Consider the following 23,304-nt stretch of genomic DNA (forward strand, 5'->3'; position numbering starts at 1 on the left):
AGAGGACTCTTCCAGCCAAATGTGGGTTACCCTCTCCTTTGAGAAGCCCTCCCTGACCACCTACCCTCGACATGCACCAGTACCCACACCCTCAGTCCCACAGAACACACACAAAAGCACCAGGAGCCAGAGCTCTGTCTGGCTACTCTGCATTCGGTCCCTGTCTCTGTGTATGCCCTTAGGGTGTCTGCCTCCTTCAAAAGGCTCAAGACTCCCAGAGGACAGGACTGGTGATCTGTCCCTGAATCTGTTGAGGCTAGGAGGGGACGAAGGTTCAGGACTCGGGAGGTTTCTGTAGAGATGAGCAATACAGTGACAGCGACACAGAAGAAGCACCACTAGTCAGTCAGACCCTAACATCCCCCACCCGCACCCCTGGAGGGCTGTGCCCCAAATTCAGGAAATTTTAAAGGACTGTTTCCATGACAACTGCCCTTGCTTTTGCGTTGCCATGGCGTCCCTGGAGGGAAGGGAAGAAAAAGGGAGGAGTAGGGGAGGGGCTAAGTGCCCAGGAAGAGATTGTGGAGTTTGAGAAGGGCAGCTGCTACTGGCCCTACCATCAGAGAAAACTAAAACAAGAAGCACCCCCTCCTTCCTCTAACTGCCTTGGAGCAAAGCAGACTGGGACTGGGCCAAACCTCACCCAAAACAGCTACTCTTGAGGTCCCCCAAACCCAGTCCTTCCAGGTAAGGAGGCAGAGTTTAGGGGAATCTAGTGACTAAAGTCTGAGAGCCAGTTTGGGGAAACATGAGCTGGGAAAAGTCTTAGGAAAAAGAGAGCCCTACTATTCTCTGTCCTGGAGAGGGCAGGATTGGAAAGAAGAAAGTAAAATTGCAGAACAGGCTTCCAGAAGGCCCTTAAGAAAATTTCAACTGAGCATCTCAGGAAAGTTTTGGAAACTCCCTAGGGAGTTGTTGTAAAAGGAGGAGTCAAGGGTGAAGGAAGGGCTCACATGCACAAATAATTTGTTCTAGTGAAGTGGAGGCAGAGGATGGATGGAATGACCTCCCGAAGCTGGCCTGGGAGGGGACCCTCCACCTGGACTCCTTTGACCACCTCTCTCTATGGCCCTTCAGATCATCCACATTTCCCTTCACCTTTAACATCTACTGCTCCCCAAAGTGCTGACCCAATATCCCCATTATGGCTCTTCAACCTCCCTCACCCTCTACTTCCAAATGTGATTTGTCCATGTGACAGTGTTTTGTTTTTTTCCTGGCACTTTTTCCCTCCCAAAAGATGCTCCCTCCCGGTACAGGATCTAGGAAGGACTTTAATCTCATATAATTCTTCCCATCCAGACAAGCCGAAGAGCAAATGAAGTTCACACACCGTCCCCCTGTCATACAAGCCCACCCCAGCCCTGTCAAGAGCTGACCTTCTCCATATAATTCCTTGCACAGAGACCAGAACTGGGGGACAGGGGAAGGAGTGGCCAATTTTATCCAGGAAACACATGGATTCTAGTCCCAAAGGGCACTGGCTGACAGCATGTGAACCCCAGGCCTCCAGTGTCCACACTGCAAGTCAGCCTAGAGAGGACAAGTTGGGGGGAAAAAGCAAAGCGGGAGAGAGCAGAATCCCAGGCTAGATGATTGCAGACCTAGAGTCTCCCCCTAGAAAGCAATTAATGAAGTCTGGAACTAAGACTGCAGCGAGAGAAAGAAAGGCTAGGCTGGGCGTGGGTGTGGGGAGACTTCCCTGATGTTGAGACTGAGTGAGGGGATCTACGGAATCTGTTTGTTGGGAGGCTTTTAGAACAGGCATGAGAGGAGTGGAGAATCCTGCCTGGAGGTAGAGGTAGGATGCTGCCCAACCTTGAAGCGGCTGATGAGGTTATGCCGAGTCAGCAACTCAAAAACAATGGTCCTCAGGGCATGGTCATCTGCTGCCCGGTTCAAGGAAAAGACATCAAAGCACCAGAGATCCAGGTTCTGTGGAAAAACAATAGATTATGTTGCTTTCCAGCAGCAGCAAGGGTTGAAGTTAGACTTCAAGAAGGACTTCCCATGAGTACAAAGTCTTGGTAAATAGGAAAGCAAAGAGATGGTGAAGTGTGCCTCTTTCTTCCCGTATCTCTCTCAGTACAGGAGAGACAGGAAGGCAGGCGTTTGCTCCTATACTGGGCAAAAGCAGTTTTGATGAATGTGGGAACAACAGTTAAAAGGGAAGGCAGGCTGGGCGCAGTGGCTCACGCCTGTAATCCCAATACTTTGGGAGGCCGAGGTGGGCAGAACACTTGAGGTCAAGAGTTCAAGACCAGCCTGGCCAACATGATGAAACCCCATCTCCAATAAAACTACAAAAATTAGCTGGGCGTGGTGGCAGGCACCTGCAATCCCAGCTACTCAGGAGGCTGAGGCAGGAGAATCACTTGCAGGGAGTCAGAGGTTGCAGTGAGCCGAGATCACGCCACTGCACTCCAACCTGAGTGACAAGAGCGAGACTCCATCTCAAAAAAAAAAAAAAAAAGGCAGGCAAAAATCATGCCATAAACAGGGTCTAGACGTCCCAGTGGCTATTCCATCCCCTAACCTTCTCCTCTTTCCCAAAAACCCAGAGATCACCTTGAGACAGTTGAGAACCGCAGTAGAGTAAGTGGGGCCCACAGAGGTGTATGTTCTCCGGAACATCCTAAGAGAGAACAATGAGAAGAAGCCCACATATGAAGGTCTGGGAGTGGAGGTCTGGCCAGCTGGGGATGTGGGGATGAGCCATGGGATCATACGGCTGGTGGTCATGGAAGACCAGGGTGGCTGGGAAAGAGGGGCACAGCTAAAGACAGAGGGAGGCTGAGTGTGGGCGAGCCTCACCGTTCCACGAAGATCCCAGCCTGCACAGCGTGCACAATGCTTCGGAACTTGGGCTTCTCCTCTGCTCGGCGGCCTTTGGCCCGGGCCTGCTGGGTGAAGGTGGAGGCCAGCCAGTCCCGCACCTCCGAAGGCACCGCATCTGACCGCAGCTCCTGCAGCTCGTCGTCCGTGTCCAAGATTTGCCTGAGACCCCAGAAGGGGAGTCACAGAGGAAAGACAGCAGGTGCTTCCACAGCCTAGAGACCCTGTACCCAGCCATACCCCATATTTAGTAACTCTCATGCCAGCTCTCTGTCTTCAACCCTGTTTCCTTTCTTTTGCTATATCTTTTTATTTCTTTATCTAACATCTCCAATAATGAAACAGGTCTCTATGTGAGGTAGTGAGCAACCCAACTATGGGAGTGTTTAAGCAGGAAATGGAATGCATCTTTCAGGGATGCTATAGAGCAGCACCATCCAATAGAAATAAAATGCAAGCTGCATATATGAAATTTTAAATTGTCTAGTAGGCCACATTAAAAAGGAAAAGAGAAACAGGTGAAATTCACTTTAATGATAATTTTTTTCTTTTTTTGAGACGGAGTCTCACTCCGTTGCCCAGGCCGGAGTGCAGTGGCGCGATCTTGGCTCACTGCAACCTCCGCCTCCCGGGTTCAAGCGATTCTCCTGCCTCAGCCTCCTGAGTAGCTGGGATTACAGGTGCACACCACCACCCCAGGCTGGTCTTAAACTCCTGACCTCAGTTGATCCATCCGCCTCGGCCTCCCAAAGTGCTGGAATTATAGGCGTCAGCCACCGTGCCCAGCAATAAATTTTATTTTACCTAATACCGCCAAAATATCATTTCGACATGAAACCAACTGTGTGTGTGTGTGTGTGTTTGTGTGTGTGTGTGTGTGTGTGTGTGTATTTTTAGACAGGTTTTCACTTTATCACCCAGAGTGGAGTGCAGTGGTGTGATCACAGCTCACTGCAACCTCAACCTCCCCAGATTCAGGTGATCCTCCCCTCTCAGCCTCCCAAGTAGCGGGGACTACAGGTGCACACCACCATGCCCAGCTAATTCTTTAATTTTTTGTAGAGACAGGGTTTCATCATGTTGCCCAGGCTGGTCTCGAATTCCTGGGCTCAAGCAATCAGCCTGCCTCAACTTGCCAAAGTGCTGGGATTACAGGCATGAGCCATCACGCCCAGCCTTATAAAATATATTAATGAGATATCAGCTGGGCGCAGTAGCTCATGCCTGTAATCCCAGGACTTTAGGAGGCCAAGGCGGGCAGATCACCTGAGGTTGGGAGTTCGAGACCAGCCTGACCAACATGGAGAAACCCCATCTCTACTAAAAATGCAAAAATTAGCTGGGTGTAGTGGCACATGCCTATAATCCCAGCTACTCAGGAGGCTGAGGCAGGAGAATTGCTTGAACCCCAGAGGCGGAGGTTGCAGTGAGCCAAGATCGCACCATTGCCCTTCAGCCTGGGCAACAAGAGTAAACTTTGTCTCAAAACAAAAACAAAAAAAAACCATATATATATGAATATCTTACATTCTTTTTTGTAAGTCTTTGAAATCCGTCATGTATTTTACGTACACATCTCAGTTCATACTTGCCACATTTGAGGTGCTCAATAGCCACCCAGAATGGTGGCTCCCATGTTGGGCAGCACACATCTAGAGGTATTCCACAGTGGAACAGATGAGCTTTAAGGTCCCTTCCAACTCTGAAGCAGTCTTCTGTCCTTCTTGATATCTGCGTTTGTCTCTATCTCTGCATCTCTATGTCTGCCTCTGCTTCTTTATCTCTTACCACTATTTCTTCCTGGATACCTGGAGCTCTTTATTTATTTATTTATTTATTTATTTATTTATTTATTTATTTATTTATTTTTGAGACAGAGTCTTGCTCTGTCACCCAGGCTGGAGTGCAGCAGCTCAATCTCAGCTCACTGCAACCTCTGCCTCCTGGGCTCAAGCCTCCTGGGCTCAAGCCATCCTTCCACCTCAGCCTCCCAAGTAGCTAGAACTACAAGAGCATGCCACCATGCCTGGCTAATTTCTTTTTTTTTTTGTATTTTTTGTAGAAACAGGGTCTCACCATGTTGCCCAGGCTGGTCTCAAACTCCTGGGCTCAAAGAATCCACCCACCTTGGCCTCCAAAGTGCTAGGATTACAGGTGTGAGCCACTACCTAGAGCTCTTTATATCTGGTCCACCCTCTCTCTTTCTTCCGGCCTCTGTCCATGCCACATGTGTCTATCTTTGTCTTAACCCCTCTCTCTGGAACACTATGTCTGACATCTTTCTCCTCTGTCGGTCTCTCTCACCGTGTCTCATCTATGTAGACGGCTTCCAGCAGAGAAGCTGTGTACTCCAGATTTTTCTTCAGCTCCTCAATGTTTATCTCCCCATTCTCCAGCTGCTTCACCATGTAGCGCAGTCTGCAGGGAGCAGATACAGAGAGGCTGCTTAGGCACAGCTACCTTATCATGAGAACGGGATACTCCCTAATAAGGTACATTTTACAGAAACATCCTCAGTCTTTCGTAAATAGTTAATCATTCTAACATTAATAATAATAGCAGCTAATGTTTCTTTTTTAATCTCAGGCTATTTGCCACTGCCTGTATTGTTTATCTACACCCAAAGTTTAGTGCCAGGTTTTCCTGACTCCACCATCCCCACCACCATCTGACTTCTCCAAACGCTCTCTTTAGTCAGTGTTTAGTCTTGTTTAAAATACCAGGGCCCAGCAGAATTAGGCAGGTACAAGCCCCTGGAGTGATGTTTTTAGGATGATCTGTTTCATAGCCTGAATCACCAAGAGTTGAAACTGCTTATTTCCCCCATGGGAGAGGGCTTTGGGATCAATAGCAATCAAGATAGCCCCCAAGAGTATTTCATTGTCTCTTGGTCATGGTGTGGGGGGTGGGGGTTACATGTCCACAGCCCCTCTGTGCCTGGCAGGGATGGCAAAAGCACAGAACAAAGACAAATCTGAATGCTTTCACCTGGCCTCTCTCCACGCAGGCAAAGCTAATGGATTATGATTCCAGAATCCATCAACCAGGACAAAGCCGGGTTAACCCCTGCCTTTCCAGTCTTACACCAGAGAGAACCTCTGACAGAGTTACTGTACCCACCCCCTGCCTCTGTCCCCACTGAAGCTTCTTCCAGGATAAAAGTGGTGGGGTGGGCCCAGGGATCTCATTCACTGGATGCTTTGCCTGAAGGAACCTCATGTTTTACACTTATGAATTCTGGGGTTTGTTGATTAACTGGGAGACTTCTCAGAAGCCTGGTGAGTTCAGCCCAGGCAGTCACAAAGCAAACAAAGCTCTTCAGATGGTGATTTTAATGAAAGCAGTTAAACATTCCTTTCTCTCCTTTCCCTCACCCTGCCCCACCCACCTAAAACCAACCCAGGGCTGAAATGGTGGCCATCATAATTCCCCACTGAGAGGGGCTTCAAAAACCCAAGGTCACCCTATGAGTCAGGGAGGAGAAGAGAATGAGTCAGGGATCAAAGGCTGAAATTAGCATCAATTCCCAGGGATGCCGGGGGAGGGAGAACAATGGCGTTCCTGAAAAGAAGTAGCTCTAGAATCCCGGGGTCTCGGCAGCTTTGGAATGGGGTGCCCAAAATAGCCAGCCCCAGGAAGCATCACAGGCCAGTCCTCACCTCAGGGCCTAGCAGTCCTGGATGACACGTCTGAGAGCAAATGGGACAGAAGGGAAAGTGATAAAGAAGTTGGAGGACGGCACTGCAGCCTCCTTGGTTGGCTATCCTCAAATCTCACTTTCAGCCTTCCTGCTGCACCATCTCCATGTGGAAACAGCAGGTTGTTTAACAAGTAAGAGGATGATTTCAGTAAAGCTCAGCCCCAGCTCCAGCTTCATTAGGGAGGAGGAATAGAGGCGAGATATCATAAAAGGCTTTCCCAGCTAAATGAGCTGGAAAGGGGCTATGAGCCAGTGTCTCCCAGAGTACCCCACCCAGAGATCACAGAACAAAGACGTATGCTTTGCCTTTGGTGCCCAGGCACAAGCTGGGGCTTTCCCTCTGCCGATCAGTCCCCATAGCCAGGGACCCTCAAATCTGGGGACATAAGACCCAAAAAGGAAGGAGGGCCTCTTCTTCTGCCTATAGTTCTCTCTCTCCCCCAGATTCCCACCCCAGCCTTCTGCTTCATTCGGCCCTTTTTACAAAAACTTTCCCCAGGGGTCAATGCCCATCACCAAAGTTCTTCCAGTTCCCTTCTCGACCCACCTTTTGAAACCCACATCCCAGCACTGGCTCCCAAAGTGAGCAGCCACACCCACGGCACTCATTTGCATATATTTGCATAATCGCTAACAATGCTGCCAGCTCTACATTTTTAAAAGCGCTTTCTCCTACATTATCTCATTTTATCCTCACAATGGGCCTATGAAGGAGGGAGGCAGGGAAGGAATTGCCATTTCCATTTACAATGCAGAAACCAAGGCTCAGGAGGCAGCTTTGGTGAGATGTATCCAGCAGCAGCACCAGTCTGGGAGGCAGGAATCCTGGATTCAAAGCTAGTACTTCCTGCTGTGAACCTTTGAACAAGTTACTAACTCTTAATCAGTACTTTTTAAAATGTGGTCTGTAGCCCACCAGCATCAGAATCACCTTGGATCCGTGTAAAAAATATAGATTCTAGGTCTCATTCCACAGCTGCTGAATCAGCATTTCTGAGGATACAGTCCAGGGATCTGCTTTTTTTTTTTTTTTACTTTGAGACAGGATCTCACTTTGTCGCCCAGGCTGGAGTGCATTGGCACAACTGCCTCCACCTGCCGGGCTTAATCAATCCTCCTGCCTCAGCCTCCTGAGTAGCTCGGACTACAGGCATGTGCTACCATGCCCGGCTAATTTTTTTTTATTTTTTGTAGAGATGAGGTCCTGCTATGTTGCCCAGGTTGTTCTCAAACTTCTGGCCTCAAGTGATCCTCCCACCTCATCCTCCCAAAGTGCTGGGATTACAGACACGAGCCACTGCACCCAGCCTGCTTTTTCTTTTTTTTTTTTTTTAAGGGACAAGGTCACCCAGATCATAGCTCTGGACTTCCTGCAGAAGAACAGTGAGGTGAGGACTTTGAGTGGGTCTGGGGAGGTCTTAACTCCAAAAGACTTTACAATAAGAGAAGGTCCTGCCAGGCCAGAAAATATGGGTGTGGGGGGTGTTATTTGTTCAGCACCTGGATCCTTTCAGCCACTTTAGTCCAGATCCTCTTCTTAGACTTCTCATTTGTCATATTTATTCTTTAATCTTCCTTTCCCTCCCTCCCCACCTCCTTCTGGTGTCTGGATCATGTTTGGCTCAACAGATTTCAACAGAAGCTATACAAGAGCTCCTGGACAAGATCTAGAAGTGGCATGATCATAGCTCACTGTAACCTCAAGCTCCTGGGCTTAAGCAATCCTCAGCTTGAGGCCTCCCAAAGTGTTAGCATTACAGGTGTGAGCCACAGTTCCGAGCCCAATCTGCATTTTAAAAACACCCCAGGTTATTCTAATATACACTAAACTTTGAGAATGTTTATCTTAGAGCCTCAACTTGTTCATCTATAAAATGGTAAGGATGCTAATAAACATTTCACAGGGCTAGTAATAAGAGGATTAAGTGATATAATACATTAAAAGGCCTGGCACATACAAAAGGTCTCCATAAATGTAATTTGAATAGGAATTGACTGATCAACATCAAATCATGGTGGTCCTAACCCAGCTCACACCACACTCCCTTCAAATCCAACAAGTACCTTCTCTCTCCCAAGTCCAGATGGAGAAGACTGAGTTGGTTTGGATTGAGGCTGGTAATTAGGAAGCCCCCTAACAGAGGGAATGGGAGAAAGATAATAGCCATGATCTTTCCTTTACAATTACAAACTTCATTTAATCTTCACAAGCTCCTTATGATGGAGGTTAAGTGACTTGTCTAAGGTCACACAACTCATCCATCTCACGCAGGTTGCCAAGGCCTACAACTCAAGCTAATGGAACCTAACCGTGTCCCCAAACAATGAAGCTGTTAAGGCAGAACAAACCTAATCATGCAGTTAGCTTAGAGAGGCTGGAACCCATTCCACCATAGCTTCTGCAGTCTCAGCCCGTCCAACCTTAATTAATTCTGTCGGTTGGCCCATAGGAGACTGTGAGTGTCTTGATGACGCTGACAGTGGCTTGTTTATCTTGGCCTCCATCCTCAGAGCACACAGAACGTGCTCAGTAAAAGTTCATTAAATAAATAAAACGGAAAGGGGAAAATTAATCAGGTGTGAGGCTATCTCCCAGAGCTCACAATGGAGATTTCTGAGCCAGGGTTTCTAAAAATAACAGTGAGCCTGAGAAGAGTAAGGTTGTAAGTTGACTTCAAGCATAGGCTTCCCTCCGAGTTTCTCCTCCCTCACTTACAGATCTTGTCCAGGAGCTCTTGTATAGCTTCTGTTGAAATCTGAACCAAACATGATCCAGACACCAGAAGGAGGCAGGGAGGGAGGCGAAAAAAGATTAAAGAATAAATTTGACAAATGAGAAGTCTAAGAAGAGGACCTGGACTCAAGCAGCTGAAAGGATCCAGGTGCTGAACTGCACCCTCCTGAAGTCAAATAACCCACCCCGCACACACACCCCATACTTTCTGGCCTGCCAGGACCCGCTCTTATTCTAAAGTCCTTTAGAGTTAGGATCTCCCCAGACCACTCAAAGTCCTCACCTCACTGTTCTTCTGCAGGAAGTCCTTCTATCCCACCAACATCAGTTTTAATCCAAGCCCTCTGTTTCAGCCATCACGGAATCTGGCACAGTAAAAGTACCTTTCCCTGTAGAACAGGATGCTCAACCCTGTCCAGTCCTCACCTGGCCCCAAGGAAAACTGGAAGCTTCCCCCAACTTTCCTTCGACCTCCATCCCTGCCCGTTTCACCACCACTTCTTTCTGCTTTACCTTCAGTCCCGGCATGATTGGAAAAGCCTCAGATCCCGACTCCTGGAAGTCAGTCCACAGTCTCTCCTAGCTCTAGGCTGCCGTTGGGAGGAAAAGACTCTGGCAGTTATAGCCCCAACACCTCAGAAGAGCTCAGCTTCTCCAGCTCCTACAGTTCATTTCTTTGGCTCACCACGGCTGGTGTTCCGGGGATTTCCAAAGTCCCCTGCCTCTGCTTCCAGCACCCACATTCCCAAAAAGATCACCATAAGTAGGGGGCTTAGGACAGGGAAGCCAGAGAAGGACTTCCTGCAGAAGAACAGTGAGATGAAGACTTTGAGTGGGTCTGGGGAGATCCTAACTCTGAAGGACTTTAGAATAAGATGGGGGATGGGAGTCAGGAGAAGAATTCTATTTCCAGTTTGGGTTCTTAAGACAAGATGAAATTTCAAAGGAATGTGAGGTCCTAAGGATGTTGGGAGTCGGGAAGGAGAGAAAAGGAAGAAACACTGATAAGTCACCTGCCATAGTCAAGAAGAAGCGATTTTAAAAAGGGGGGGGGGATGGAAATGGGAGGAGAATAAGGTAAAGGGCAAGATGCACAGAGTAAAAGGTGAAGTTGGCACACACACACACACACACACACACACACACACACACACGCACAAAACATATGGGGGACTGCCAGGTCTTGATCTCTCCACTTCACTAAACTATAACTGGTGGATCCATGAGCAACCTGTCCTGTCCTCTCCCTCCTCCCCCCTTCCTCTTCTCATCCCTGGCACCTACCTGAGGATGGGGCCCTGGAGGTGGCTCCTCTGAACAGGAACAGGGTTTGCCATGGGAATCAAAGTTTCCTGCTTCAGAGTATCAGAATCCTGACCCCGGGAGCCCCAGGGCCCCCAAGGGGGGACAACTTCCTCTTTGGCCCCTGCCTTCCTCCTCCAGGTCCCAGTAGAACTGAGCAACTGACCAGAGAGAACTTTGGGGAGGGGCCTGGCTGCAGGAAGAAGAGAGTGGGGAGGCAGAGACCCAGCCTACCGGAACTGGGTGAGAGGGGAGGCTGCGGGAAAAGTTTCACATCTGAATCAGACGGAAAACAAGAATCTGTTCTCAGAAGAAGCCCAGAAAGGACAGAAATAGCACAGGCCAGGCCCTTGCTCTGAGGAGGTGGGGCTCCTCTTTTGGGAAAAAGGGGGTTAGCAAGAGGCTTAAGGGTGCAGGGACAGGGAACCATCCTGAATCTGTCACGGAGAGGAAGTCTGTAGCGGGAGGGGAAGGGGCCCTGCAAGAACCCCCAGAAGGAGTTAAGCAGATTCAGCTCCCTCTCAGGGTCTTTTTCTGGGGCCATTCTTCAAAACGAGCTTTAACCCACCTCACAGAATGGAAGCAAGACAGGGGGATGAACTTCCCACAGAAGATAAGAAACTGTAGGGAGGGGCTTCCTGAAGCTAGGTGTCAGGGGATCCTTATCCAGAGACCGGCTCAACAGGGAGGGAAGGGCCTTGCTGACCCGCAAGCAGAGAATGCAAGTCAAGAGAACTTGCTCATAGAAACCAAGGGGTTGGGCAAATTAACACCCCCAGCCCCAGTTTTCTCATTTGTAAAATGGAAATTGGGGAATAACCATGAATTAACCAGAGAGAGGTCAATCCAGCTCAGAGGTAAGGAGAAGCGATGAGATGGCCCAGGAGGGGCCAAAAGAGGCCCCCAGAAGGGGTCTGAGGACCAGGACCCCCTCTCCCGCCTTCAGACTTTGCTTTCGCCAAGGTTGGGGAGGGAAGAACCCAGCCTCTGCAGCTCCAAGTGGACGTGCGCACACAGTCCCAGCCCGCCTCCTGATTGGCTGGGAGATGACATCACCAATACATGTACGCTGGGGCCATGATTGGTCAGCTGAGGAGTTGGGCGGGGCTAAGGAGAAGAGCCGGCGGGTGAAGCCCAACGCATTGGGGAAAAGAGTTCAGGGATCTGCAATCTCTTAGATGTAGGTCTATGGCTGAGGGTGATGTGGTAAAGAGGAGAAGGAACTAATGGGGTTGAGCATGTCAGCAGAAAGGGAAAAGAGAAGACACAGGCCAAGAGCTAGGATTTTATGACAGGAAGTTTTCCCTTTACCCCTACCCGTCAAAAGCAGGAAGAAATTAAAATACCTTGTCATTATGCCAAAGCCTTGAAGAATTAGAAATAAATGAAGTTTGGGAACCTGCTGTTTCTCAGCTCCACTGAGTACTGGGACAAGTGGAAGTGGGCTTCGATCTCAACAAGAGGAGTGGAAGTCAAATATGTTAAGGCTGTTCTCTAGTGAACACCTGGTAGCCGTGATGAAGCAGGGCTGCTGCAGATCTTGGGAGAGAAGAAACCCACTTTCTCTGTACCCATCTCTTTCTCTCTGTGTCCCACCACCACCCTCCCCACAATGACCACAAGCTGATGAGTATTCTTAGAGAGAAAGGACTAGACCCAGTGTCAGAGACCCTGAATGCCACCCAGGAGATGAGGACAGGTCATTTGGCATGTTCTGTGGACATGCTTGCGTTGCAGGATGGGGCTGGGAGTGGGGGCAGATGGCAGCACACAGCCTGAAATACTAATAACCTCCAACCCAGGCCAGCTTCCCTGCCTCGTCTTGTACCCTCACTCCAGACCCTGCCACTCTAGCCAAGTAAGTGCTAACCTCAACTCTCCTAATGAAAAGTAAAGATTTCTTAGACTAGAAAAGCCTCGAAGAGGATATCTTGTCCATTCCTCTCGTCTCTTATCCATTAGAACCAAAGCTGGTTGGACGAATGGCTGCTCACCACTTCAGCCCACGTATGCATGCTGCATACTTTGCCCTAGCCTGTTATTATTATTTACTCTTCCTAATAAGGAGGGATAATGATCAACCATCATCCCTTCCTGAGGAAAAATTTCACACATAGACACTTACCCACACATATACACACACCCCACACTCTACCTCTAAGGAGACTGTCACCTGGCTGGCCGGCAGGACATAAATGTGATGACCTCAACAAAGGGTCCAGTATGGATTTTCCTTTAGCACTTAAATGTGGTTTAAAAACAGAAAGGAACCCAACTCTAATGCCTGCCCAGCCTGCAGTGAAGAATAAGGTTGAGGTAGGAAACAAAGGATGGGAGACTCTGCCTCTGGTAAGAGAAAAGGGGTGGGGGTGGGTGGGGGTAAAGGGGTGGGTGCTTGGAAAGGAATTCACTGGCTGACTTCAAAGCCCTAAAAGCTCAGAAATTGAAAGAACCAAGGAAATCATCTAATTCCAATAGAAAGAGGGCGTAAGTTTAAAATCAGGAGACTTTTCTGGCTAGCTCAGTTGAAAAGAAAAAACTGAATTTAAAAAGAAATCACAAACTTTTGCCTAGATTTTATTACTATGTGTGACCTTGGGAAAATCACTCTGAGCTTCAGTTTCCTGGTCTATAAAGTGGGTAAATAATACATGCTTCACAGAATTTTCACAAGGACCTAATGAGATATGGTATGAGAACACCTTGGGAACCCTAAAGTAATACATGAATGTGAAGGATAATTATTTAGTCCAAATCTTTAGTTAGTTCAGCAAATATTCATTGAGTCATTCATAAACAAAGTCCCATATGCCCACTCTTACAGCCAGGACCCCTGACTTTCCACCCAGGCCTCAGATGGCACCTGGATATTTGTGGGAAAGCTCTAGTCTCCCTGATGCCACCACTCTGGACGTTTAGGGCTTCTCTCTGGCTTCTTATTCCAGAGGCCCTGGGGAGGCAGTGGAGGCAGAGGCTGCAGAGTATGTAGAGCACGAAGCTCCAGAAACCAAGAACAACCAGCTCTCCACCTCACCCGAGCATTCCCACTCCCCCACTCCCCTGGCTTCTGGCTTCCATTGCTATACAGACAGCCCCAGTTCTGGCAGCTGGCTGGGCACTGTGGCGGGGGTGGCTCCACAGATAAAAATAGCCCCCCTGGTGGCAAAGCTGGGTTGCCATCCTGGGAGGCACTGTTGACATGGCAGCAGTGGTGAGAGAGCCCTCAGCACTGGACAGAGGAGCTACGGGTGGGGGTGGGATGAGGAAAGGGAATGGGGCAGGGCCTAGGGAAGATTGGAAGATAGTGGGGGAAGGGCAGAAACCAGGAGGGTGGAGGGAGATGAGGAAGAGGGGTAGGAGGTATTAAGGGGGCAGGGAGGAAAGGAAAGGAGATTTGAAAGGTGCTGCATTAGAGAAGCTGGGAACACACTGAAGAAGCGGGAGAGACTGCTTTCAGACTCCTCCTGTGCCTGTGCCTTCTGACCAGAAGCCGTTTCTAACAGGTGTTCCTAGCAACAGCCCAGCACAACTCAGATCACATGAGGAAGGGAATAATCTAAGCAGCTTGAGCCTCAGCCCAGACCAATAAGAACCCAGGTGTCCCAGCTCCCAGCCAAGAACACAAATGAGTCACCTTTCCATCAGACTTCAGCCCTTGAGAGAGGGAGGAATTGGGAGGGGTGGGTGAGAAGGTCAGAGGAAGGCAAACTGAAGAGGAGGCTCCCAGTACCCAGTCCAGAAGAACTCTTTCTCTGGTTCATTTGTCCACCCCTCTTCTCCCTCCCTACACCATTTGATTTTGCTCATTAACCACCTCCACATGGACCACCCCACCAGCCCTCCAAACCACATCCCAACAGCTGTTCCCAGCAGATGCCCTGCTTCCATGGGGCCTAACAGAGGTTGAAGGTAGTCTGGGATGGGAAAGTAAATTAAAAGCTTGGCAAGAGTCTGACTGCAAGTGTGATGAGGGCAGCATGAGATTATGGATCAGCAGGATTTGGGTCTGGTCCCAGCACTGCCCCAATTTTACTATCTCTGGGGATCTGTTCCTCCTCTGTAGCCTTTATGGTTCTCAGATTCAGGAACTGGGTTGGAGACACTGGAGAAGTAGGATGCTTGGGCCTCAATTTCCCAGTGCCAGAGTTCATCCTTTCTGACTGGCTCACTGCTTCCCCAAATCAGCTCTAACCCAGTGCTTAAAGGAGAAGGGTAGATTTTTTTCTTTATCAGAGAAAGGCCACAGTCTAACCTCCATGAACTTTCCAGGAAGTTCTCCTGCATATCTGTCTTCAATTTATTTCACTGCAATTTAAAAAACAACAGCAAATTTTCTTGGCATTTCAAAGAAGAGCAGAAGGGGAGAGAACAGGAGGGACCAAGAAGTCTTTGAGGTGTCTAGTGCAATTTGATTTATTATACATCTTCCAGATTGGAATTTCTAAAGCAATTGCTTAGTAGAGAGATGCTCATGGTTTAGGAAGTTTGGCAATACTGTTGGCATGTGTGTTCACTCAGTCCAGGCCACAAGAAGTTTCCAAACAAGGTGGGCACAGAGGAGAGAACTAGAGACATGGTGCCAAGCAGATATGCAAGAACGGATAAACAGGGGAGCAGGGAAGCCAACAAATAGGAATAAAAGGAAAAACTTCCCCCAGGTCCTGCCTGCCAGAGAATCACTCAGCCTCTCCCCACAACCAGCCCCTAGCCCCCAGCCCTCAACCCCACACCAGCCAAGTTCCCTTCCCAACCTAAATGGTGCCAACACCAGCTGGCAGCCTAATCACCCCACTGTAGCCACCATAATTATTTGCAAATCTGACTTCTCACTGCAGCTGTGGAATCAACTGACCTGGAAGTCTGGCTCTACCCAACAGCACCACCTGAAGCACCCCCTTTCTAGCTCTTCTCCATGCCCTATGCCCCCAGGCTTTACCCCAAAAACAACCTGACCCTTTTTCCACCAAGCCTTCCTCTCTACCAAAACCCCAACACAGCTCCCTCAGTGCACCTTTGCCAGGTCTGAGTGCTGAAGTGGAATCTGAACCTGGTGTTTTCTTCTCAGACAGCGATAAGCTCCATAGATGCAACCCCAGCTGAGGGGAGAGGAGCAGTTGCAGGATTGGGGGATACTAGGGCAGAGGGGCAAGAGCAGGGGCACTAGGGACCTCCCTGCATTGAATGGATAACAAGTTGATTTTATCCTTTTCCCTTCTCAGTCACTCTTTTTTTCCCTGCTCAATTCCCATCTATGCCCCTTCCCAAAGGAACGAAGGAATGGTCCTCCAGTTCTCTCAGACCATGTAGTCTTGCTCCCTTAGGGGACAATTTCATTATCTAACAACTTCCATTCTCCCCAGTTGTCTCAACTCCACCCCACCTGCTGCCCTGGTTTTGTCCCTCTTACTCTGCTGCTATCCTGAAGATAGTTGGAAAATAGCTACTCAACTTCCGTGCCTGAGAAAAATCAGCCCCTTGAGATTCAAAGGCAATTACTTGGCTTCCTCCCCAGAGGGACTAGGAGGATGAGGTCACTGAGAAGGCAAAAGACACGCCTTGCAGAAGACAGGAGTCGGGGCTGGACTCCTAAGGCCCCAGAGGGCACCTATAGCCAGCTTATCCTGTACCATCACCACAGCAACCCCTCGGTGAGGGAGGGAACCACGGGGATTTTCTGACTCCTAGCCAAGATGAGGGAGGAGAAGTACTGATGGCAAGAGCAAAAGGGTAAGTCAAAAGGAATGGGACAGAGAGAGGAAGTGGGACAAGGGAGAAGAGCAAAAGGGAGCCTCACAGCGAAAGAGAACCCAGAGAAAGATGAGGTGAAGGAGAAGATGGAAGAATCAAAGAAGAGAAAATGAGAGAGAGCAGAGGAGTTGGACACAGATTCTCAGGGATTCCTTTAAAGACTCAAAAAGAGAGGGAAGACCTGTTTTCAAGGTTTGCTGCTCCTCCATCCCAGTCTGAAGGTGGCAGAAAGATTTTTTTTAAAAAAAGTTCGGGGGAATCTGGGAGATAGGGAAGCTACCATTCCTTTGATTTCAGGGACTCCCAGGCAGGATGTAGTTATAGATGTGCAGGCTTCTTTCCTACTGAGCATCTCACCTGGCCTTCTAGTCCAATGCATCCCCAACCTCTTTCACCTTCCTCTGGGCAAAAGTGGCAAATGCAACCTCAAATGTGGAATCCTCTGCCTTTTTTCAAACCACCTCCTGAGGCTCCTGGACAAGCAGAGTGATGTTTGGATTCTAAGAGACTTCAGTGATTTTCTAAAATAGGATGTGGTATACCCGATGATACTCTCAGGCCTAGGGACTTGGGATAAATGTCAGAAGGGAATTCCCCAATGTTCATAGAACCACCTATGGCAGCCCCTGGGCTTCCCACACTCACCATGTCTCAGAACTGCAATTGCTCCATCCACTTCCAGTTTGACCACTGGGAAAAAAACGATAAGGAGGAAGTTCCTCTCCTTTCTTTTGACCTCAGTGGCCCACATCCTTCATAATATTGCCTTCCTCTAGCCCCACCTATCCTTCTGGTCTCTAAGTTCAGACACATGCCTTCACTCCTTCCAGATAACCATCAACAAGACTCCTTCAATCACGGCTCAGACCTATTCAGTAATTCATATTCCTACCTCTTGAATCTTTGTCTCCCTCATCCCAGCCAATAGTTGCCCATCCATTCCCATTTCCCTGCCTCTTCACAAAGCAAGCTCTCCCATGATGAAAAAGACCTTCAGGCTTTATCATTTAAAAGTTACTTTTACATGATGATATTAAATGAAGAACTGAGACTCAGAGAGACTATGTGACTTAAAGATTACACAGTGGTAATTGTTAGAGCAGAATGTGAACTCGAACTCAAGTCTCCCAAAATTCCCCATGCCCTTCCGCTACCACCACTCTGCCTCCCTACTTCCTTCCCTCCAGCCACCTATCCTGCCCAGAGGTTTGTGAAGTTCTTCCTTGGGGCTGAATTTGATCCCCTACCTCTGCACCTTCCCTTCAACTTAAGGCAGGAATTTTCTACCCTCTACCTTCCCAGAGATACCACACAGTCCTCATTCAAGACAAAGCTGATGGAGGAAATAGAGACAGGAGACATTTGATGGAAAAGTGGGGTATGAAACCGAGGGAGGAGAGATTCCCTTTGCTATGGCTGGAAGCAGAGGCGGAAGGACTAATCCGCTGAGGACAGCACTAAAAAACTATCCCCACCAAGGCATGAGAAAAATGGCACTCCTTTTTCTCCAGAGGTCCAGGGAACCATAGTTTATGCTGCAATCTTCACAGCAGCTCCACATCCACGGACAGAAAAAGGAGAATGGCAGCATGATTTTCAAAACTGGTAAGAACCATAGAAGATCACTCCATGGAGCATATAAAAAAGAGGGCAAAAGCCAGAGTTAAATCAATGAGGCACCCAGCCTCAGCTTCTTCCTCCCATCCACTGGATCTCCCCAGGAATGTCAAAAAATCTCAGTGTCACAAATACATACACAAGATCACACATAGGTATTATCCCGTTACCTACAAACACACATACATCATCTCATAACTAGGACAATTTCAGGTATTCAGGTAAGTGCACACCTTCCCAACATATTTATTATTACACATGCCACTTATAAAAACAGACACATCTTCATGGAGCTCTGTCCCCAGCATACATATCAACCTTTACCCAAACACATATGTATACATGTCAGGCAGGCATTCACAATTTCATCCTAACATATCTCATTCACACAATCCAAACGCCACAGTTTCTGGATCCTCTCTGTAACTCCTTCAGTTCCAGGCTCTGTCCTGAGGTCCCTAAACCCCATACCTTTTAAGCATCACCCTCTCAAAAAAACAACATCATCATCATCTCCCTTTCCTCCACCTCCATTTCCTACTCCTCCCCCCGCCACTCAACAAACACGGAGGTATACACGCACCACAGAATCAGAGACAGAACTGGACCTCGTAACATATGTACATATATTCACTATTTCATTTGTTCATTCCTTTATTTAACAGCATTTACTGAGTGCCTGTTATGTTCAAGGTATCACACTAGACTCTGATGAAACAACGATAAGCAAAAATAATCCCCAGTGGGGTCCCTGCTCCAGCTCATCTATGATGACCTTGAACCACAGCATAGAACACTGAGCCTAGACTTTGAGGGTCCTGAGTGCGTACCATGTGGGGAAAGAAGAAGAGAAAGGGACTATGTCTATACCGTCCCAAAGGAAGGGGGAAGTTCTATCTGTAAAATGTAAAATTCCCAGAGAAAATGGAGCAGAGAAAAGAGAGTGATGTTTGTACCATCTTGAGAAAAAGAGAACGCATATTTAGGTGTAGCAAAACAGGGAATACAGAGCCCCCTGCCTCTCTACACCACTTGATGGAGTTGAAGCAGATTACAAGCTCTGTAGGAACAGGGACTATGTCTGTTTCGTCCACCACCGGCTGTATCCTCGGCATCCAGCATGCCACCTGGTCCATAGAAGGCACTCAAGAAATAGTTGTTGGATAAATAAATGAGCTGAGGATGGCAAACCAATGTCTGCTCATCATTTTTCTTGATTCACAAAAGACACAGAAAATCATTTCTATCTCTTCTGGTCTTCTTCCTGTTCCCTAAAGCCCTCTGATCTCAGAGAAGGGTGGACAGCCAAGTCAAATACTTCCTCTTAGGGTGAGAGATGCTGAAAATCATCCTGGCCGACTCATCATCTCCAGATGGCCTCTTTCACCCTCTCTCATGCCTCAGTTTATGAGTTTGCTTAATTAGAGAAATTGTCCTGAAGATAGAGGTAAAATCACACAGTTAAGAGATTCTCTTCAGCTCATATGATCCAGATTAGATTCTGAATTTATTTTTGACACTGTCTTAGTGTGGGAAACAGAATTCTTGGATGCTCTTCCCAATAAAAAATTGCCCTGCACGATTATATTAGTGTGGGCTTTTTATCCAGAGTCAAAAACACCAGGCCTAGTCTCTCTGTAGAATGTCTGGATGTCCTAATTAGAAATTAAAATGGTAGAGGGTGGGAAATACGATGTGTTGAGTAGAAGAATCTAGATAGATAGTTAGATAAATACATACAAGTATATATGCCACGTTTCCATTTCCACGCAGTAGCCAGTCCTAAGATAATCATGTCTATTTCCTATTTCCAGACTTAGCAACCCCTTCCCACCTTGACCAAAGGGGCAGGGGGATCTTTATTTCCACTTAAAAGGGGGAACATCTTTCTCACCTATTCAGAAACCATCCCATTGAGAGAGTTGGGAAACTCCCACCTCTTACCCAGCAAAGCCCTAAATCCTTTTATTTCCCTTCATCTGACAGTCAAAGCCTCCCCACTATTCAAAAAGGCAAAATCCAGTAGGCCATCAACTGAGATCAAGTTGGGATCTACCTTGATATCAAGGTCTTTCTCTGCTTTAAGGACGTGAGACTGGGAATCTATTCCTGCCAATTAATAATCAGGAGATTGTACTTTTTTGGGTAAGTTATATTACATGTAGCTAGCTTTATTTTTTACTCATAAATTTATTGTACAAAGCTAGCATTCTTAAGGACCAGACTGCTGAAGTGAGTGAAGACCAGAATGATCTAATCAATAAGAATAGGGATCCTTGTCCACTCTAATCTCATGTAAGGACATCTCAGCTAAGGCACTCTGGAGAGACAGCTGCCTCTACTCCCTTCTCTTCCCAGGTTTCATGCCTCCCTCTGGGAATCCTCTTCTCTCACCACTGAGCACTTCTCACACTAAAGGAAGAAACAATAATTCATTTTCAGGAAACGCTTTTGGTTAGAAATGTGTGGGAAATAGTGAAACTAGTAATACCCACTCTTTTGCAGGCCCCTGTTACCTGGAATAGAGGCAAGGTAAGTATGATGAGCCACTAGTGTTAAGGGAGCCATCCTGAATTCTCCCATTTATGGACATGGGGCCCTTCTTTACCTTTCAACTACTTCCTTCTCTGCCCCTTTCCCCAGCTCATTTACCATTAACACAGCGTCATTTTCTGTCAAGAATCACACAGCGCTCCTCCCAACAAAAGAATCACACGGTGCTCCTCCCAACAAAAAATCAATTCAATCTGGTTTTCCATTTCTTCATCCCAGGACTCATTCCAAGGCTGCGCTTCATAGAGCCCAGCAAATTGGATTGGCCAGAGGCAGCCAAGGAGGGGGATTGAGAAGTACATTTGGATTCCAAGCCTTGTTGCCCACTATGCCTCAGTTCTCCCTAAGGCCTCTCCAAGTAGCTAGTGTATAAATCAGATCCATCTGCCATAAAAAGGTGTCATCTTATCACCATAGGTGAAGTATTTAAAGAACAATACAACATAAGCATCTATCCATCCCCTACCCCCATCTCTCCCTCTCCCAGAACCCAGAAATAGAAAGCTTCGGTGCTCACTATGGAGAACATTGAGGAGGAACTGGGTTCAGGGCTATGTTTACTGTGTTTCCCCTCTAAACATCCATAGTCTCCTATCTGTTTCCTCTTTCCTGGGGCCATGGATTCATCTCGGAGAGAGGGACATCTTCTCTTGTTCCCTAATTAAGAATCAACAGACTGAGGAGATTTCCCAATGGCAGCAGCTGACTGGGAGATAAACATGGTGCATGGCTTGTCTTTGACCCAATCCTCTTTTTTTTCTAAGGAGCAGGGGAAAAGTTCCTTTCCTTCCCTGGGACTGGAGTATCAGATACCTGAGTTCTTCCTTCCCCCATTTATTCCTCCCCACATGCCCTGGTACTGCAACAATAGGAAAAGATGCCCAAATGTGCTTGGAGATCCTGGAAGACCCTATATTTTAAAAAAGGCTTCGATTAAGCCAGTTACCTTGCCTTTGTCAATCAATATTTCTTCACCATCATCACCTCTTTCAGCTTCCAGGTGGGGGCTCCAACACCCCTCCAGATTCCAGGTGGGTCCCCTCATCATTAATACATAGAGTGAGTTTCCAGGCCCCAAGAGATGAGCAGCTCAGGCATGGGGTGCCCCCCACCCCATTCCCTGTGCGGGAGGCAGAAACTACCAATCCCAACTGAGATACATATGACCCACAGGTTGGCACAAGTATTCCCATGCAGTAGATCTACAGCTGTGTGCAATCACTCCACATACCTCTGTGACCCACGGTCACTCATGCACACACGTGTCATGTGGCTCACATCTGCACAACTCTGCACATGGATATGTGTGAGTCAGCCTGGCACCTCTACTGCCCTCCTGCAGCCCTGCCACACTGCATATACTGTGCTGCCTCTAAGCGCTGCGTGTGTCAGCCTGGGGTCCACAGGCACAGGCACATCGTTACCTTTGCAACTCCTAAGCCCGCTCCAACTGGCCGGCTTGCTCTGCACATGCCTTGCACATGTGGCCTGGCCACGCGTGTCAGGGCCGTGCTTCCTCGCACCTGCCAACATGTGTGCCAAAGAGAATCTACCAGCCCACAGCCCCGCTCCAGTTATCCCCCCTCCTCCTCCCGCTCAGGCTCCCTAAGGTCCCTTCCCCCCATTCCCGGGCCAGGGACTTACAGAGACCGAAGCTTAATCCACATCTTCTTGCTGGGGGCTGACTTCAGCTCCAGGGGTGACGGGCAATCTGACTCCTCCAGCATCTCCGGAGGACTGCGGGGGGACAGCTCCATGCTCAGCCACGGTCTACGGAACAGAGGGAGGAGACAGCACCTCGGCTCAGCTTCAGCCCCAGCCGAGAGACCCTCGCCCCCCATCCCAGGCCCTTCCCACCTGCGGCTGGCGTGGACCAGCCAGGCCGGTGTCTCTAGGCTCGGCCCAAGCTGGCAGAGCTGCAGCTCCTGCGGCTCCTCCTCTCCCGCTGCCCAGCCGAGCTTTGGGCTCCCAGTCCAAGCTCTCCGCACCGCCGCTGCTGCTGCCGCTACCGCCGCCGCCGCCGCGCGCTGCCAGAGCCGCCTCCTCGCCTCTCTCCTCCTCCCCCGGCCGGGTTCCCCCCTCCCTCCGCTCTCCCTCCCTTCTCCTCAGCCTGCCCGCCAGTCTCTCACTCCTCACAGCCACTCCTCCCCCTCCCAAAGGAACGATTGGAAGCCGGGGGCACACACAGACAGAAGCGCCCAAGGGCGAGCGCACGCACACGAGCGCCGGGGACGAGTGGCTGCGTGTGCCCTGTACCGGCGGATGTGAGTGCGTGTTTACAGAGTGCAGCGGAGGCGGCGGGCAGGACTTCGGTGTGGGTGGTTGTGTGGGTTCTCTCCGTGTGTTTTGAGTTTCTGTGTATGTGGTTGTGGTTCCATGTATCCACGTGTGCCTAGCTGCCTATGTGTACCATGTGTGAGTGCGGGTAGGGGATGAGCACACATCTTCCCCTGCTAGACTTGGACTCGGAACCCAGTCAGACCAGACCCCACCTGTGTCTTGGAAAAGTTCAGGGTGTGCCCTGAGCTGTGCTGGCATCCCACACTTGGCCTCAGGTCTGTCAGCTTGACCTTCCCCACCTGTCTCCAAGACCGTGGCCTTCCCCATGGTACTTCTGCCTGCCTGCCTAGCAGATAGGAATTTCTTCCAAGTTCAAAGCTCTCCAGAGCAGGCAGCACCACATCTTTTTTTGTTGTTGTTTTGGTTTTGTTTTTTTTTTTTTTGAGAAGGAGTCTCTGTCTCCCAGGCTGGAGTGCAGTGGCGCGATCTCAGCTCACTGCAACCTCCGCCTCCCCAGTTCCAGCGATTCTCCTGC

At 48.8% G+C, this 23,304-nt stretch overlaps 1 protein-coding gene across 2 annotated transcripts in view; it reads right to left on the bottom strand.

Moving 5' to 3' along the window:
- Nucleotides 1-23,181, bottom strand: part of PDE1B (phosphodiesterase 1B) — a 30,248-nt gene extending 7,067 nt beyond the window's left edge. Inside the window, exons 1-6 of one of the 2 annotated variants that reach the window (XM_032173487.2) lie at nucleotides 22,347-23,181; nucleotides 22,134-22,259; nucleotides 5,140-5,253; nucleotides 2,815-2,997; nucleotides 2,569-2,635; nucleotides 1,819-1,935 (exon numbers count right to left, since the gene is read on the bottom strand). In XM_032173487.2, coding sequence (XP_032029378.1) covers nucleotides 1,819-1,935; nucleotides 2,569-2,635; nucleotides 2,815-2,997; nucleotides 5,140-5,253; nucleotides 22,134-22,246 — 594 coding nt within the window. In that variant the 5' untranslated portion in view covers nucleotides 22,247-22,259; nucleotides 22,347-23,181. Of the gene's footprint in view, nucleotides 1-1,818; nucleotides 1,936-2,568; nucleotides 2,636-2,814; nucleotides 2,998-5,139; nucleotides 5,254-10,553; nucleotides 10,727-22,133; nucleotides 22,260-22,346 lie in introns of those variants that run through there. The other variant, XM_032173488.2, reaches the window with a different exon arrangement.
- Nucleotides 23,182-23,304: the final 123 nt, after the last annotated feature.

The sequence above is a fragment of the Hylobates moloch genome, unplaced genomic scaffold (assembly GCF_009828535.3).
Source record: "Hylobates moloch isolate HMO894 unplaced genomic scaffold, HMol_V3 SCAFFOLD_13, whole genome shotgun sequence".
NCBI lineage: Eukaryota > Metazoa > Chordata > Mammalia > Primates > Hylobatidae > Hylobates > Hylobates moloch.